The sequence below is a fragment of the Camellia sinensis genome, chromosome 9 (assembly GCF_055761805.1).
Source record: "Camellia sinensis isolate YWXY chromosome 9, ASM5576180v1, whole genome shotgun sequence".
Classification (NCBI taxonomy): Eukaryota; Viridiplantae; Streptophyta; class Magnoliopsida; order Ericales; family Theaceae; genus Camellia; species Camellia sinensis.
Window position 1 is genome coordinate 4461395 of NC_138969.1, and position 17609 is coordinate 4479003.

General features: G+C 36.8%; 1 protein-coding gene across 8 annotated transcripts; it reads right to left on the reverse strand.

Moving 5' to 3' along the window:
* Positions 1-1509: 1509 nt before the first annotated feature.
* On the reverse strand, positions 1510-11742 carry LOC114271543 (alpha 1,4-glycosyltransferase family protein). Of its 8 annotated transcripts, none has more exons than XR_014339325.1 (7): positions 10039-11708; positions 9626-9775; positions 7266-7399; positions 7004-7137; positions 4456-4590; positions 3235-3429; positions 1510-2262 (listed from the first exon to the last, which is right to left on the reverse strand). XR_014339325.1 is itself a non-coding variant. In XM_028213157.2 (5 exons), exons 1-5 carry the CDS (start codon positions 11691-11693, stop codon positions 2076-2078), a joined length of 2322 nt encoding a protein of 773 aa, XP_028068958.2. In that variant the 5' UTR covers positions 11694-11742; the 3' UTR covers positions 1510-2075. The 8 variants fall into 8 exon arrangements, 2 of the variants coding, with proteins under 2 accessions (XP_028068958.2, XP_028068959.2); XR_014339328.1 differs by having other exon boundaries at positions 1842-2262; positions 7266-7393; positions 10039-11742; XR_014339327.1 differs by having other exon boundaries at positions 7004-7393; positions 10039-11742.
* Between the last annotated feature and the right edge of the window lie 5867 nt (positions 11743-17609).

Below are 17609 nucleotides of genomic sequence, written 5' to 3' on the forward strand. Positions count from 1 at the left end.
AGATCTTATGATAAAGCATTGGTAGAAAAGAGATTTTAAGTTGAAGAGACCGGAAAGAGTGAGACAAAAAATCTAATTGAGAATTCTTCTATCTCAAACACCATCTTTATCATAAAATTTGTCTCTTTGACTCTTTCAGTAATAGAGAGATAAGAAAGAGTGAAATAGAAGATCCAGTTTTGAATTCATGCCCTGCCTTATAGATGTAATGTAAGATAATAATAGTTTCATATGATTTGAGGCACTATCTCATGCCATAGATATCAGAGGAAGCCAAAGTTGGGGGACCAAGAGACATAGGAATCAAAGAGTCGGTCAGGGCAATGAGGCCACGTTTCTGCTTTATTTACTTGTATGCACATACTGTGCTTTTCCAGGGAAAGTTGATGCTTTGCTTGTAGTTTTCATTACTAAATTTCATTTGCATTGCATTTGGTACAGAGGCCTCTCGAAAGACTATTTTACACATGCTTGATTGAAGTTTGGTAAGCAATAAATGACCAGTATTAACTAACACCACTGCAAATAGTAAAGAGAGTTTGTGGGCAGGTTAGGACCCCTCTTTATATTAGGTATGAGCTAACTGTATTGACTTCGGGCGGGGGTAGGAAAGTGATTTTGTCACGTTAAATATCTAATTGATCTAATTTTTTTTTAAATAAATAATCTACTCAATAAATTTATAAAATAAATAATTCGAATTATCCAAATTTAACTGATCTAATTTTTTTTTAAATAAATAATCTACTCAATAAATTTATAAAATAAATAATTCGAATTATCCAAATAAACTCTCATGCCCTCACGTCAAGACCCCCCTCTCGCTTTTTTTTCTTTTTTCTTGAACATTATCTGATATGGAAAGGAAGGAAAGAGAAATTGCATCGTGTGACGGTTAAATGTGAACTTTGACATTGTGCCTAATAAAAAAACATCTCATCCACCAACTCAACTCTCAGTCTGAGGGCGGTGTTTGAGAAGGTTTTTTTTTATTTTTTTTTATTAAAAGACAAATTGATTACAAAATTAAAAAAAAATATCACATCAAATCCCATAATCATTTCACTTTTTCTCCCACAATCATCACATCCAACCACAAAAAAATCCAACTATCTTCTCAAATACAAAAAAAAAAATTCTCTAATAATATCCTACAACTAAAAAAACCTAAAAAAAAAACTCACTTTCCAAACACCCACTCATTTTATTTGAAGGAGTTCAAATCACAAACGAGTTTAAAATGCCACTACTCTTGCAAAATCCATAACACTACATGATACTACAGGGTCCATCAACTCACCGATCGACATCAAACTGAACACAGTTCTTTCTAAAAAGGGCAGAGCATAGATCGTATGCTGGCACCCAACCTCAAAACTGTAACATATAGATGCTGCCACCCAACCTCAAAAGTTTAACATACAGAAATAGATGACAAGTAGACCGTAAACAAAGCACAGAGAGAAACCATATGCAACACCCATCAAGAAAGAGGAGCTGCAAAAAATCTAAGTTCAAATCCTGAAAAATTCTTACATTCAGAACTCATACATACACTCTTTCAACTGTACAATGATTTCCCAATATAACAATTTTTTCTCATGAGAGAGACAGAGAGAGAGAGAGAGCATAACCTCTCTGTTGCCATACATTTGATATTCTTAATGTTCTGTTCAGATGTAATCCACAAAAACCAAGTTCTAAGGGGTGGTTTGGATCAAATAATAGAAACAAAGGCACCCCTCCCACAACTTAAAGATAATTAGATTTTTTCAACTTATTTAAGCTATTTTTACCTCATAAGCAAGAAGTAGAAGCCGCACCAAACACTCTAATACAAATTCCCAAAATGACAAACTCTATTAGCAGCTCAATATACTGCACCAAACAGGACCTTGACAATGATACAAAGACAAACTGTACAACTTCATCAATAGACCTGCTCGATCTCCGTCGCTCCAATGTTTGAGCTTGAGATTTCTGAAGGACTGGGAGAAAAGAATATATAATACTGCCACCAAAACTGATTATACTTTTAAAAGCAGTTTGTAGAGAAAACTGAGGTTCTGAGGAAATTACAACACATCAGTACAATGGATACAGCGGTAGTTCATAAGCCTGGCTACAAGGCTTTCAGGATCTGGAATTAGAGCAGATGTTAAGCTGTTCCAAAAATGAAATGTGAATGATTCATTCAATATCTTTTCAAACAGCTCATCTTGTTGGGTTCTTCCAGTCTCCGTTGTAGGTGCAGCAAAGTACCTGTTTCAACTCGAACATATTAAGCAAGAGAAGTGAAGTTGCACCAAGAAGAGAAGAAGAAAACAAGAATATGAAAACTGAAACCAATCCCAAAAATAATATCTCAATAATCAGTATTTATCAAAGTTGTGTCTTCTAATAAGGAAACAAATTCCTAATAAAACTCAATAAATATAAAATAACGTCAAAATAAATCATTAAATCACTAATTTTAAATTTCTCTTAATCCAACACCTTTTCGTTCCCCATCAAGGAACATGAAACTCACATTAACCAAAGTGGGGAACTTGTTGGTCAAAGTTTTGAAGGGTGAAACACAAAGATGGTTATAGGACGAAAAGGAAAGCAATATAAACTGGACAATGATGCATCTATGCAAATTTACAAGAACCTATAGTGGATTTAAAAAAATTTAAGTCCAACTGTAATACAAACTAGGCACCAAATCCACATCATAGATTACTTTTTCTGTCCACTAAATATCTGCCTATTCAGAGTGCTGTTTTTTTTTTTTTTTTTTTTTTTTAAACTTACACTCGTCCTTTAATTTTTTTATTTCTTTGTCCCGGTGCAACCAAATGGCTGGACCTCTAAGTGCCAATAAATTGGTGCATAGTATTAGGTAGGGAGGTCAGGATACAAATAATTTGTTGGCAATTACTATTAATTTCAGTTTTGCAGCAACTTTGGTTGTTCATATCATTTAGATTATTGCCTAATTATAATCACCAATGAATGTGGATAGCCTAGATATAATGACACCTAATGTGTATGCCAAGGATAATGAATAACTGACATTTATTTTTTTTCATCATTAGGGCATTGAGAACTTTTCTTCTACTGAATTGGTATTTAACACAATGTCTATAAGACCTCCAGACACCATAGGATCAAAATCAAAATCATTCTAAAAGGAAGCTTACTCAAAAGCATGCTATAAACACAACCATTTTTGCTATGATTTAAAAATACCTCGTGATGTTGTTACGGCTAATAGGAAAGAAATTGAAAGACGGTTGCAATTTCAGCTCCATCCTATCATCAGATGTGTTCTTGTTTCTCAAAAAATTTCTTGCTACTCTTGTCAAAAGATCAGCCCCATTCCACCTCAAGCGGGTATCATCATATGTAGAATAAAACTCTGTCAAGCACTCCATTATGAAGGGACTGCATGGAAATGGTAAAATCTCAGATGTAGAAAATAAAAAGAATGCAAAAAGAAAAATGAATATTCATTGCTATCCAAGTTCTCTGCTGACGAAAGAATAGCAATTGTCCAGATATGTCACCATGAACACTAGATGTTTGAAAAAATCTGGATTTTACCTAAACAATAATTATAGATAGCTGTTCCATGTTTTCTACTGACCACCCCTTCCAAAAAGGCTTTTCACTAGTAAATGCAGTTAACAAGACAGACAGTATATAATATATATACACAGAGATGAAAGGGAAAAGATTTACAGGCATAGTGACAGGAAAGAGCCACAAGCAATAGATATTTAAGGTTTAATAAAATAATATCTTAGACAATTCCAATAAGAGTTGTCATTGACACTTAGTTTCAAATACATAATAATAGACTCAAACATGGAATTTTCTGAGGCTGCTTAGAAACTCCAAAAAAACTGGTAAGCTAAGCATAAATGTAGCAGGTTCCTTAAATGTTTGTTTGATTGAACTACTCCTAGAACAGCAGCCCTTTAGTTATAGAAAATGTTATCGTTTTCCAATCAAACAGAACACAAAAATAGCTAGTTTCTGCTTATGACTGATCAACATTATACGGTGTGGGCCAATCCTAGCCCAAATCCTAAAGTTGGCAAAGAGACCTTATATATAAACAAAACACAAAAATATGTATATTTTCATGTAAGAAGCCCCTAGGGGCATGTCCCCAGCAGCTGGGTGGTATTAGGAACCTCACAGAGAGAGGGGGGGGGGGGGGGGGGGGGGTGGAAAAAACTCCATCTAACTTCTAGAAATAAATAATCTCGGGAAGAGGGGAAGAAAAGACTAAAAAACCATACAAGTTGCTCAGTTAAATTAGAAGAAAACCAAGGCTTAGAATAAATGAAAGTAACAGTGAAAGAGAAAAAGAAAAAAAGAAAATGCAAGAAAAGGCTAATACTGTTTCACTGGTAACTGAGAGAGAACAGAAGCACCTAACAGTTGTAAGGCTTAAAGGAGTACCTGTGCTTTCTAAATGACATCACAGCACCATTCAGGGAACTTCCATCTAGCTCATCCTCCAAACCAACAGTATTATTAAGCAAAGATAATGGTCTCAATACTATAATGTCAGAATCAAGATAGAGTCCACCATATCTGAAGAACACAACAAAAAAACACAAATTTAATTTTAACCAAAATACATCAAGCTGAAATGGATTTCTCTTTGAGATGCAATGCAAAACTAGAGCCATCAGTGTTTTATGTCAATATCAATAAAAACACCAAAGAATAACAATAAGATTTATCAATTGTTCAGTGATTGGAAAATAGAGAACTATAAATTTCCATAATGATAGCACATGCATGCTTTAGTAGAGTCTGCAGGATGTATAACTGCCTTTTGTCATATAATTCTCATTTTTCTAATCAATCTGTTACACCAATGGCTAACACCATGACTGTTCCTTTAAAATGGGGCGAATAAAATGAGGAAAAATACTCAATCAGTAAATGAATTGGGAAAAGGGTGTCTAAGATGTATGAGCTAAAAGTTCAATATACATTAGTCCTGGTCAACCACAAGCCTCCACAGCCACTTTCCCAAAAAGTCTTGACTGAAGAATCTAAGGCATCAAATCCCCAACCCGCCCTCTCGGATGGGAGTAAAAACCGTGCAATGGTAATTAAATCCATCACTCAAAACGACCCTACAGGAAGTCCCCTGTAACTTCTCCAACCTCTTAGCAACTGAAGTAGGAATGGTAAATAAAAACATAAAGTAAGTGAGTAAACTAGAAAGAGTGCTCTTGATCAGTGTAAGCATACCTCCCTTAGAAAGATACTCCGTTCCACCCAACCAGCCAATTCTTAAATCTCTCAATAATCGAATCCCACATACGCTTTGTAGCACTTGTACGCTTTTAAAACTTTTGGAAAGTGTATTTGAACCCTTTATTTTATTTTGAAAATCTTTAGTGTTGTTGTATCTTGGTTTTGGAGGAGTACAAATTGATTTAAACTTGTTGGGATTGTTCGTTCACACTTGTTTACGTTGAAAAATTGTTAGGGAACTTAAAAATCTTGTTTAGGGGTCGACACCAATCTTGGTGGTGTCGACACTTGCCTTTTGTTGTTGGCCTTAAGGGTCGACACCAGTCTAGAAGGGTCGACCCTTGTATGTTGTTGAATCTGGAAGTTTAGTCTGGAAAGGGTAGACACCTTGCCTGTTGCATTCTTTGCTTTTCTGTCTGAAGGGTCAACACCTCTGCCCAAAGGATCGACACCTGCGTGTAATTTTCAGCTTTTTGGGTTAGTTTGAGCCCTACTTTTGGGGGTTTTTGACTTGCCTTTTTATTTGACTTTAGGGCAATTTTCTACTATTATAAATAGACCCAAACCACTTTCCTCTCATTACTTTTTCTCATTTTTTCCTCTTAAACCGTGATTTCTCTCCTCTCTCTCTAAAACTTGACTTTTCGCACCTAGATCTCTAGATCTGCTCACCTAGAGTGATGTTTCGCCATGGTCCTTTAAGAAAGATTGTAGATCTCGTCAAGGACTTCCTTTTGGTCCAAATAGTTCGTTGTTTCGTCGCCGGTGAATTTTAGACTGTCATCTCTTCGCTTCAAGAGGTATGGATTTCTTTACTCCTTTCCAATACCTCATTTATAGATAGATATGTGGTAGATTTTATTGTATAAAAATCATATTCATTATAAATTTTCTTGTAAACCATGAAAGGGAACCTACGGTTTAATATTTGTGATTAGAGTTGTTAAGTTTTTTGTTGTTTGGGTTAATTGGGAAATGATTTAATATGTTTGTGAAGAGAGGGAGGAAAACCCTAATTTAATATTATTGATATAATGGATTTAAAAGGGAGGGAATTGAATAATCTTTATATTTTGCTAATATGAGTTGGATAATTGTGTTTATATCAAAAGAAAATAAAAAGAAAAGTAACCACGGTGTTGGTATTGTTTTAGACTAATCATGTGAAGTTGAGTTAAGTTATGGTTTTGATACCAATGGAATTGGTTTTGTAAAATAAAGAAGATGGATTTGGTTTTGGTTTTGGTTTTGTAAAATGAGGAGAATGAATTTTTAGAAAATGATTAGAGTTGTGTGGATTGTAAAATAAAGAGAAGTGGTCTTTTTGAAAGAAAATGAAATCATCACCCTTCGTAAATTGATAATGAACTTGAGATTGGATTTTGAAACTTTTACGTATTATCATTGTTATAAGGCTGAAAGTCTTGCGAGAATTGAATTTTTGTTTTCTTTTCGTATTGGATGTAGAAATGGATAAATATGAATGCAAACGGTGGAGTTGGATATTTGTCATCTCTCACCTATAAAAATATGGATAGTTTATCTATTTTGGAAATTGTACATATATTTAGAAATATATGTTTGGGATTATCGGTAGAGGATAACCATGATTGTTGTAGAAATTGCATGTAGACTAGGTGAATTGAAATTAATCTTTTGTTAGTTGTCATTGCATATGACTATATTTATATATATTGTATACGTATGATTATTTGGGAGGAGAAAAGGGATATACTCTGATAATACAGTTTTGTCAGATGAGGAATGGGTCGGACAGGGTCCGGATGCTCCACAGGATGATTGAACCTCGTCTTCCCAGTTGTACCTGCACCAAGTCCGTCGAGAAGGACCCCGGAGGTGGGGTTCCTTCTTGAGGACCCTCCGATGTTTAAGTTAGATGAGTCTCTAGTAGAAGAATGGAAGCTTTTAGCTTAGAAAGGAAGTAGAGGGTAGTTAGAGAGAGAGTGATTACTTGTATATATTGATTTCTTCCATACCTTTCTGGCCTCTTCGCTTACTGTGCCCTGTCAGTCGACCTGTCCTATCAGCCGTAAGTCTATGGTAATGTTGTCATGTCGTGGACTTCACAGAAGGAGGTTGCTTGTCTCTTCTTCTTGTCTGGCCCCTGGGCCTAAGTTGGGTTAGGAATTGTTTGGACAGCCCATTGGGCCACTTGTTTGGGCTATGCCCATCATACTTCATGTGTGATTATGTGCTATATACATTATATATGTATGAATGATTGTTTGGGAGGAGAAAGGGGATGAACTCCATTTTAATTAAGTTGGCCAGAGTGTCCTGGGTGAAAGTCGCGAAATTATACATAGATACCTAATCCGCGGACAAAATATCCGTAAAATGACAATGGTAGCGCTTGTATAGCTTACGTTTACATGGGTCCCATTTAACGGCTGCCCCCGGACGAAATATTCGTAAAATGAAAGTTTGAAGTATTTATGTATATGTGTTGTATGATTTGAAAACCATTGAGTTGTAGTCTCAATTGGATGTCTAAAATGTAATGAATTGGCTCATTAATTTAGATGAAATAAGTTAACTTGAAACGAATTGTCATGACATGAAGTAAGACTAAAATGGCTTGAGGTGTATCTTTGGCCTGGCATTTTATTATGGAAAGGTGTGTCCTTGGTTTACGGAAAGTAGAGCAGAACTTATTTATCATTATTGTCTCAGTGTATCTATATATATTATGGGTTATGATGGTTATGATTCTGGAAGGCCGAGTTGCCCCATTCGTTGCGTAGATAATTGTTGGTTGCTTGTTGTTTTCCCTTTGTATTGAATGTATATATGTACAGATATGAGTATGTTGGAAACAAACATAAATACTGTATTGAGATTGTGAACAATGTTAAGGACAACAGATACTTGTAAACATGTTTCAAAAAGGCAAATTAGGTGTAAATCTAGAAGGTGGGAGAAAGTGTAATGGACTTTGTGAAATTGTTTTCAAGAATTTGTTACTGTCATATGAGTTGTGATAAAAGGTAACAAGAAGAAAGAAAAGTAAATTGCTTATGTTGTTGAATGAAATGAATGATTTTGAAAAAAGTTCTTATATAAGTATATTTCTATATAAATCATCATATTATGAATATGATATGATTTAAAGCATTCCTGATCATAACAATCTATATGTTGTTATTGTTTAGGATCATATTGGGATCCTTACTGAACTTTATATTCATCCCACGTTGCTAATCCTTTTCAAGTGAACGTCGAGAAGTGTTTCAAGATCGAGAATCGTCTTTATGTGTTGGCCAGGGGGCCTTTTATTTGTAGGCAAAATGCCGTTGATGTAAAACAGTTAAACCCTTTCTTTTAATTTAAAAGATGTAAGCTTATGGACAATTTATTTATTTATTATTTTTTAAACTCATGTTGCATTCACTTTATATTTGAATGAAAGAGCATTTAATAATAGTACTCGTTATTGTATTGAATTTCCGCGCATGATCTCTAAAATTGTGTTACAATAAAAATTTGGTAATGGTATCCGTTGGCATAAAAAGTGGGGGCATGACATGCTTGGCCCTAAAGGATGAGCCCAAAGGTAACCCTAATTATGTAGTAGGCAAGACCTAGGTCACCTATTCTGCCACCCTGGGCTGGTGGATCACAAATCGGTGAGAGGATTGAATAATTCATAACAAATTCTTCTTAAATACGTGAATTTAATTTAATTTTTTTTGGATAAATAAACGAAATTTAATACGTGAATTTAATAATCATATTCGCGAACTCATCTATTAATTGACCAACTATTAATTGTTGTCCATTTAAACAGTGACACACATGCATATTAAGATCAATCCTGGAATTTCACTTCTCAACCGCGAGTCTAATCCCTCATTAACCACCAACACAACATCCAAAATCTGTCAACCACCCAAAAAAGTATTTTGAGCCTTAGATATGAGATAAGGTAACAATTCCTTCAACCGCCACGCTAACACCTAGGAAAAAATATTGCACACCTCTCTCCAAGTAAGCTAATAGGCCTGAAATCCTTAATATTCTCTGCTCCTCCCTTACTAGGAATCTGGGCCACAATGTACGCATCCAAACTTTGCTCAAACCTCCTAGCCTCAAAGAAAATAAGAGAACAAACCCATCACATTCTATTTAACCACTTCCCAACACTGCATGACATGTTTCATAATTGCTTCCCTCAATGTCCCTTATTTCACATCCCTATTCTAGAGCTAATCATTTCCTTCCCCAAGTAATGATGCACTCCTTACATATTAGGCAATGCAAAAAACGCTGTGTTGATATTGAAAAAATCAAAGTCTTAATTACAATATATAGGTGTTAATAAACAATTCAAACTTACTTGTTGAGAGCAGCAAGCCGCACAAGTTCACTGTAGTGAGTAGAATAGAAATTTGTCTTTCTCCATTCAAACCAGACGGAAGCAAATACATGGGTGGGTGTGTCCTTCAACAGTTCATCAAGATTTGGCATGGCAACAGCTACCTTGAAACTGGAAAGGTAAAACCATGTTGTCAATGCAAAGTCAAATTGTTGACATGCTTTGCAGGTAAGAAGAAAAATCAGCACCTCCAGTATTCAAAACACGCATGCAAACACAACCATATGTTGAACATCAACACACTTAAATCAAGTCTCCCTTTTTCATAGTTAAAGCAAATAAATATATCACCCAAACCAGTTAATTGAAAGCTACAAAAAAATTTGAATGAATCGAATTACACACAAGTCATAATGAATAGTTGGAGGAATTACCCATCCTTCACAAATCCTTCGAAGAAATTAAGCTCAATTGTCTCAGAAAACACCACCACACAGGCGCCCTGGTGATAGGAGAGAAGACTTTCTAGGCCTCGTTGGAGCCTAACGCTGATCATCCATGGCGGTGAGTTCCACACCATAAAAACCCTCATGGAACACTTCCCTTTTCTGAAGAATGCTTCCATGAAGTTTGAAAAAGATAACCGAGGATGCAGACCAGGAAAGTAACCCCATCTTTTGCCATTAGCATATACTTCACCAGACACCTCGGATTTAATCCCAGTATTACCTTGCACATTTTTAAAGCCACCTGATTGAACTGAATTACTAGTAGACGAATCAACCACCATGTCAATACTTTCTGCAGTTTTCTGTTGAATTCCCTCACTCCTATTACTCAAGGATAAATTAACAGTAGTAGTTTTACTCAAAATTTTACTAGAATCGCCAATTCCCAAATAGGAAAGATTTCTAGCATTGTCATCTAAAGTTCGTCTCTCCACCCTCTTCATTCCACCCCTTTCTTCCTCAACACTACCACTAATACTCTTCTTGATCATATCCTCTCCACCATTTGCTACCACTTCCGATTTCAATTTCAAATCGTGGGCCGAACCTTCTTTGATTGCTAATGGTTTTTTGAAAAGAAATGGCACTTTCTTGAATTCATTCAACAAACCCTTCTGCACGAGCTTGTCACCTCTCGTGAGCCCAGTCACTCCAACCCCATCAGGGTCTTGCAAAAGCGGATTGTTTAGAGGATTCAAAATTTCCAAATTGGACTTGAACATCCTATCCCTCCTCAAGAAATCACTCTTGGCATCAAACCAAGGCCCCCAACCTTCCCTCAAAGGCGAAACCCTAGACCCAGTCTTCAACAAAAGCGCATCCTCAATCCCCTCCACCTCAACCACCTTCCTCCTCACATTTTCATCCACAGGCACATCGTCCGAACCAATCGCAACCTTACTCGGATCCTCAGACCCCACATTCGCATCGAAGCTCTCGTAATCCTCCCACTCATCAATCGAACGCTTATCAAAAGCTCTTCGAATAACGCCTTTGACGTGATCAAAGTAGTAGCCAGAAACCCTAGGCTGATCGGCTTCTTCGTCCTCAGAATCGATGGCACCGAGAATCTCTTCCTCGTCGGAAGCCCTAGACTTATCGGAGAAGTCGTCCTGGACGTCGTCGATCTCGTCGATGCGATCCTCGGAGACCTTGGTGGTGGAATAGGAGAGATCGGGATCGGTGTCGTCGAGCAAGGGATCAGAAACGATCTCGTTGGAAGAGTGGAGACGAGAGTGGGGAAGAGAGTCTCGATCGGATCCGAGGCGGCTGTGGAGGAGAGAGACGGAGAGGAGGAGGAGGAGGGCGGCGATCAGGGCACAGACGTGGGGGCCGTAGCGGGGTCGCCGCCGTGCGCGGAGGTTCCGAAGCATCTTGTGGTGCCAAGTGTAGAGAGAGAATGTAGAGAGAGAGAGAGAGTGTGGCTTTGACTGTTTGACGATATTCCAGTCAGGGAAGCTGGTTGACGGCGTGGAGGTGTTTTCCCAAATGCAGAAAAGGAGTTGTACCTTTTGCTCAAATGAGTGGTACCTTTGCTTGGTGGTGAAATATTTACTCGTACCTTGTCTATCAATGCTCATAAAAATGCCATATTTCCCATTAATTAAATGAAAAAATGAAGTAAAAAAAATAGTGAACAGTCTTACTCAAGGTTGGGTTTTTAAAATTTTTTTTCCCCTTTTAAGGAAAGGCGTAGCTTTTGTCCAGTTTGGGATCAGATTAGACTGTCTTGTTGAGTTTGTAGAAGTCTACTATAGGTTCCGTTTTGATAATCTGAATCGTACAATGTGTAGAACTCGTCGAGTACTATATGCCTGTAAAAAATTACGTTGATCGGATATCGATAGCTATATGATCAAATCAGTTTCGTATTAAAAAAATTGAACAGTGAACAAATTAATGGTTGACAAAAAACTGTTTTGATCACATAGTTATCGATATCCGATCAACGTGATTTTTTACAGGCATATAATACTCGACGAGTTTTACACATTGAACGGTTCAGATTATCAAAACGATATCCGTGACAGGCCCCTACGGGTTCAACAACACGATCCAGTCCGATTCCGAACTGGTCAAAACCCATACCCTTTAAAAAAATCTTTAAAATATGATGCCTATGATACTTGCTAAATAAATTTTTTTTTATTAATAAAAAAGTTAAGTGGATTCAGTTAAAAACAACTATAATTTTTCTTTTTCGTGTTTTTTTATTTTTATTATTTTTTAAATATTTTAAGTAATTTTTTTAATTTTTAAACATACCTAATATAAATACATTTAAAAAATATAATTTTTACGAAAAAAATCTTTAAAAGATTCACTAAATACCAAAAATATAAAATTTTAATATATTTTTATATATTTATTAATTTTTTTAAATATTTTTTCATAAATATTTTACTTTTTAAATACATTTAAGTAAGGTGAATCTAAAAAAATAAAATGACATAAAATTTCACACTTAGTCTAAACGTTTGACATTTCACAATGGGAAATGTTTGAGAACTCGAAAATGTTTCTCCCTAATCCCCCGAAATTTAGAAACGACGTCGTTTCTAACACTTTCTTTATCAGACTTCTTTATCAGACTCCAAAACACATCTTTGGCTACGCGCTACTCACTCTCTCCTCAGCTTCGAGCATCCTCTCTCCAGTCGACTCCATTGGAGCCCTTAATCCTCTCATCTTTCTCTACTCACTCTCTCTTCGAGCCCTTAATCACTTCCAAATCCTCTCATCAGCTACGGGTGTGGACTTGCATAACAGATCTACTCATCAGCTACGGGTGTGGAGTCGCAGATCTGTGGACTCGCAAATCTTCTCTTCAACTATGGGTGTGGACTCGCAGATCTTCTCTTCATCTACGGGTGTGGACTCCCAGATCTTCTCTTCAACTAGAGTTTGTGTTTGTATGTTATGTTGATTTCTGATTCTTATGATTGTTATGTAATTAATTTTAGGGTTTTCTTCTCTTCAATTAATTTTAGGGTTTTGGTTTTGTGTTGAATTCGTAGATGTTATGTTGATTTCTGATTGTTATGGTTGTTATGTAATGCCCAATTTGTGATATTATTAGGGTTTGGTGTAAATAATTGTTGTTAATAAGTCCTACACAGTGTGATATTTATTAGGGTTTTGGTTTTATTGCCCAATTTCTGATTGTTATGGTGTAAATATTCTGTTTATATATATTATGTTTAAATGCATTTTGTGATATGTGGTATGGAATGTATTAAACAGAATGTATATAGGTTTGAAAGGAAACCGAAAAGAGTAGAACAGGTTCAATAATGTATAAGAATGTATGAAATAGCATGAATTCCATCTACTTAATTTTGATATTTGGTATGAAATAGCAACAATCCCCCAAACCCAATTTTGTAACTATTTTCATTCTGTTAAGACTCAGATTCAGATTTGAACATGTTCTGAGTTAAGCATTTGATTCATTTTTTGCATCAAATGATTAGCTATTACTTCTATCTATTTACAAATTATATTGGTCTATATGCATATTTGATTTGTGGGTTTGTATTTTTTTTTTTTTTTTTAGAGCAATTCAAACATGGGTTTTACTATATCATTAAGTGTTTCATGAGATGATCTGGTTTTGGTTTAGGAATAATAATTGCTACCACAAGAAATTTTAAATGGGTCTTCAAAGAGGAGATTAACTGGATTGGCATGTGAATCTGGGTTTGATTATTGGTTATCTCTGGTGTGAAGTTTCAAGACTCATTGGTGTTTTCTTCCAAATTCTAATATTGGAATGGGTTGTCGGTGCTCTAAACTCAGTGCATGTTGTTGGGTTTCGGAACCAAACGGGCCAATTCATGAGGGAACGAAAGTTGATTTTGAGGTTTGGACATAGCAGTGCCTTTGGAAATGTTTGTTTTAGACATTGCAATTTTCTTTGGATTGAATTCAATTCATATGGGTTTTGCATTCAATTCATATGAATTTTGGAAAACTAAATATAAATTTTGGACATAGCTTTGTATGTATCATGTCTGTATTTTCCATTCTGTATGCAGATTACAAAATGGCTTGTTCCTCTAGTAACAATAGCAACATAAGATTGAAACGAAGATTGTGCGATTGTGGGATAACAACTGCCAGGCACACTGTCAAGTCAAATCAGAATGGAAATAAAGGCCGTGTGTACTTTGTGTGTCCATCGAAATATGTAAGCAGTTTGGAAATTTATTAGCCTCATTTGATTAACTGATTGTCATGCATTGTAGGTTAGTGAGGAACACTGCAATTACTTCAAGTTTGCAGATGATAATGATGACGACGAGATCTTCAATGCTACACCTCATACATCTATAAAAAGCGAAGAATTTAACGATCGAAGCACAAGGGTTTATGAGATGGATAATGAATTTGAGGAGCATGGTAGAAGGCTTCGAAGGGTGGAGATGAAATTGAATGTGATGCTTTATGTCATTGTATTTTGTATTATTTTCTATTTTATAATGTAAATTACTAAGTTGATAGCTTTTAGGGAATTTGATGGATGTAGTTATGGACTTAATGGACTTGATGCTTTATGTCATTGGCTTTGGATCTTGATTTTGTATCTCACTTTTGCCTTTGGATCTTGGTTGATGTTATATAATCATTCGGTTGGATGTACTATGTGTGTGTTTAATCCGTGTGTGTGTTTAATCTGTACGAGGTTGGGATGATTCACCTTAGGTGTGTTTAATCTGTGTGTGTGTTGGATGACATTTGGTGACAGGTTGGGATGTAATATGCGTGTGTGTTTAATCTGTTCACCAGGTTGGGATGTAGGAAGAAGAACTTTTAACTGTCTGCTTGGTTTGTGAATGGCAAATTTGTTCACCAGGTTGGTTTGTGAATGGCAAATTTGTTCACAAATTTGAAGCTGGTTGATGCAATTGAACATTCAAAAACTCAGGTGTAAGAATGTTTGTCTATGCTGATCAGAGATAGATGCACACATTAGAAGCATGACCAAAAGTTGAGAGGAATTATGAAGAAGAGGTCTCAATGACAAATTCCATCTGAAAAAGAGAAGGTCAAGTTAATTTATTTTAAACTTAAATGTTGGTTTTGCTCAAAATGATGGTTATCAAAATAAATGTGTTGAGAAACCTGCTAAGTTTGATTATGTGGACATAAACAAGAAAGGAAAAATACACCTTACTTGATGTGAACCAGTATAGAATTTCCCATCTTTACCTTCACCTACTCCACTACACACTCCACTTCACCTACCTCCACTTCACCACACACTCCACTTCACCTAACCCACTATCACCTCCACTACACCTACTACCACATTTTCTTCTATATATAGATTGTATAGGAATTGTAATTAATCAATCTTGTAATACATCAATATCAATCAATAATACATTATTTTTTAACATGGTATCAGAGCAAGGTTGAGAAGCTAGAAATTCTGCTTCACCGGCGGGCGGCAGCCTCGCCTTGGCCGCCCGCCGAACCTCTACACATACCTACACTCCGCTGCCAGAAAGTCATAGCTGAACTCTTCTCTGCCTCACACATATTTGTTCATCAATGGCGACATCGAGCCACCATCGGCTCAATCACCAGCTCTCTCCCATCGGTAAGCCTTTCAATAGGGCTGTTTTTTTTTTTGTAAAGAGGCTCTGCAATTCATTCTCCATACAAGCAATATGAACCCGGTGCCGCCCAATTCGCCTTTCAATCTCATTCTCAAGATTGGTGCTTACAAGTCATTCTCAGAAATCTCACCTTTCATTCAATTTGCCCATTTTACTTGTAACCAAGTACTCCTTGAAGTTTTAGAAGGGTTTGATCGACTTCATGTTATAGATTTCGACATTGGTTATGGTGGGCAGTGGGCTTCTTTGATGCAGGAGCTTGCTTTGAGAAGTAATGGGGCTCCATCACTGAAAATCACTGCGTTCGCGTCTCCCTCAACCCATGATCAGCTTGAGCTCGGCCTCACTAGAGAGAATTTGATCCATTTTGCCGGTGGAAATAATATGGCGTTTGAATTCGAAATTGTAAACATTGATTCGTTGAGTTCTGCTTCATGGTCACTGCCTTTTCATGTCTCTGACAATGAGGCTGTTGCAGTCAATCTCCTCCTCCAAATGTCCGACCTTCGTCATATCTACTCAGCGAGCGACGGAGGGAAGAAATCGCGTGTTTACTGTTCCTCTCTCTCTCTACTTTCTCTCACTCGACCCACTTTCTTCCCAACCCCCTCTCTCGGTTCTGGTTCAAGCATGCTGCCACCTGGGTCTACTGGAGGATGCCCTGCTCCTACTCCAGACCGGAACACGCCTCGCCACTGCCGCCTTCCGCCGCGAAAGCATCTGCTGGTCGAGCGGAGAGGAATCGTCGTGATCAGCCATTGATTGCTCTAGAAAGAGAGAGCAATAAAGAGACTTTTACACCCAGATCCATTCAATACAGCACCATCCATACACATGAATAACAGTGTCTGTTTCTTTTTATTTATTTCTTTATTGTTTTGCTTCTACCACCGCCCAACTTTTGTCCCCCACTTTTCTTTTCTTTTTATTTTTATATTATTCATCCACTCAACTCTCTTTTACTTTTTATATATATATATATATATTTTTTTTTATTTTTGATACACCTTTTCCAGCGTGTTTCCATTCTCTTCCACTTTCTTTTATTTTCTATCTATATATCTACATATTTTTTTACCTCCACATACGAGCCCATAGATTTACCCACTTCTGTTTTTTTAACTCTTTATTTTATTTTCTTTCATTTCCCACACTGCTTTTTTTTTTTTATATAATCCATCTACCAATATTTTTTATCTATTTTCTTTATCCCTTGTTTTCTTTCCTTTTATTTTTATTTTTCCACAAAAAAAAAAAACCAACAACATTTTACAATCTTATCATTTCTTCATGCCGGGGATCAACCCCGATCCGCATTTTACACCAAAAAAAAAAAAAAAAAAAAAAAAAAAACACACCAAACAACCCCCTCCACAGGCAAGATTTTTCTTCTCTACTCGACAGCCGGTCTCTTCTTCTTGCCTCTGTCCTGGGCAGTCCTTGACGGTGCTGCCTCTGTGTTTTCCACGCCGCCAAGCACGTTCACTCCCCCATACTCCTCCACTGCAGCATATGGAGGACCTCCAAATCGGAACATCACGGTGGCCTTCCGCTTCAGCTCCTTGTTTTCTGCCCTTAGCACGCTTATCTCTGCTCGCGCATCCTTATACATGCGTTGGAGCAGAGCCAGCTGGGAGTTTAAATGCTGCACCTCATTTGTCCTACTCTGCAGCCGGTTCGACAAGTTTGTGACCGCCGTCATGCTTTCCACACATGCCTTCAGAGTATACTGATTGGCCTCCACATCCGACTGCACTGCCATTCTTTGCTCCACCGACCGCATCGGAAAGTTCAACGGAGCAAACTCCGGGGCGCTTGGTTGAGTTTCCAGTGCCACCGCACCAGTTCTCTCTCTCGTTGACTCGTTGAGGT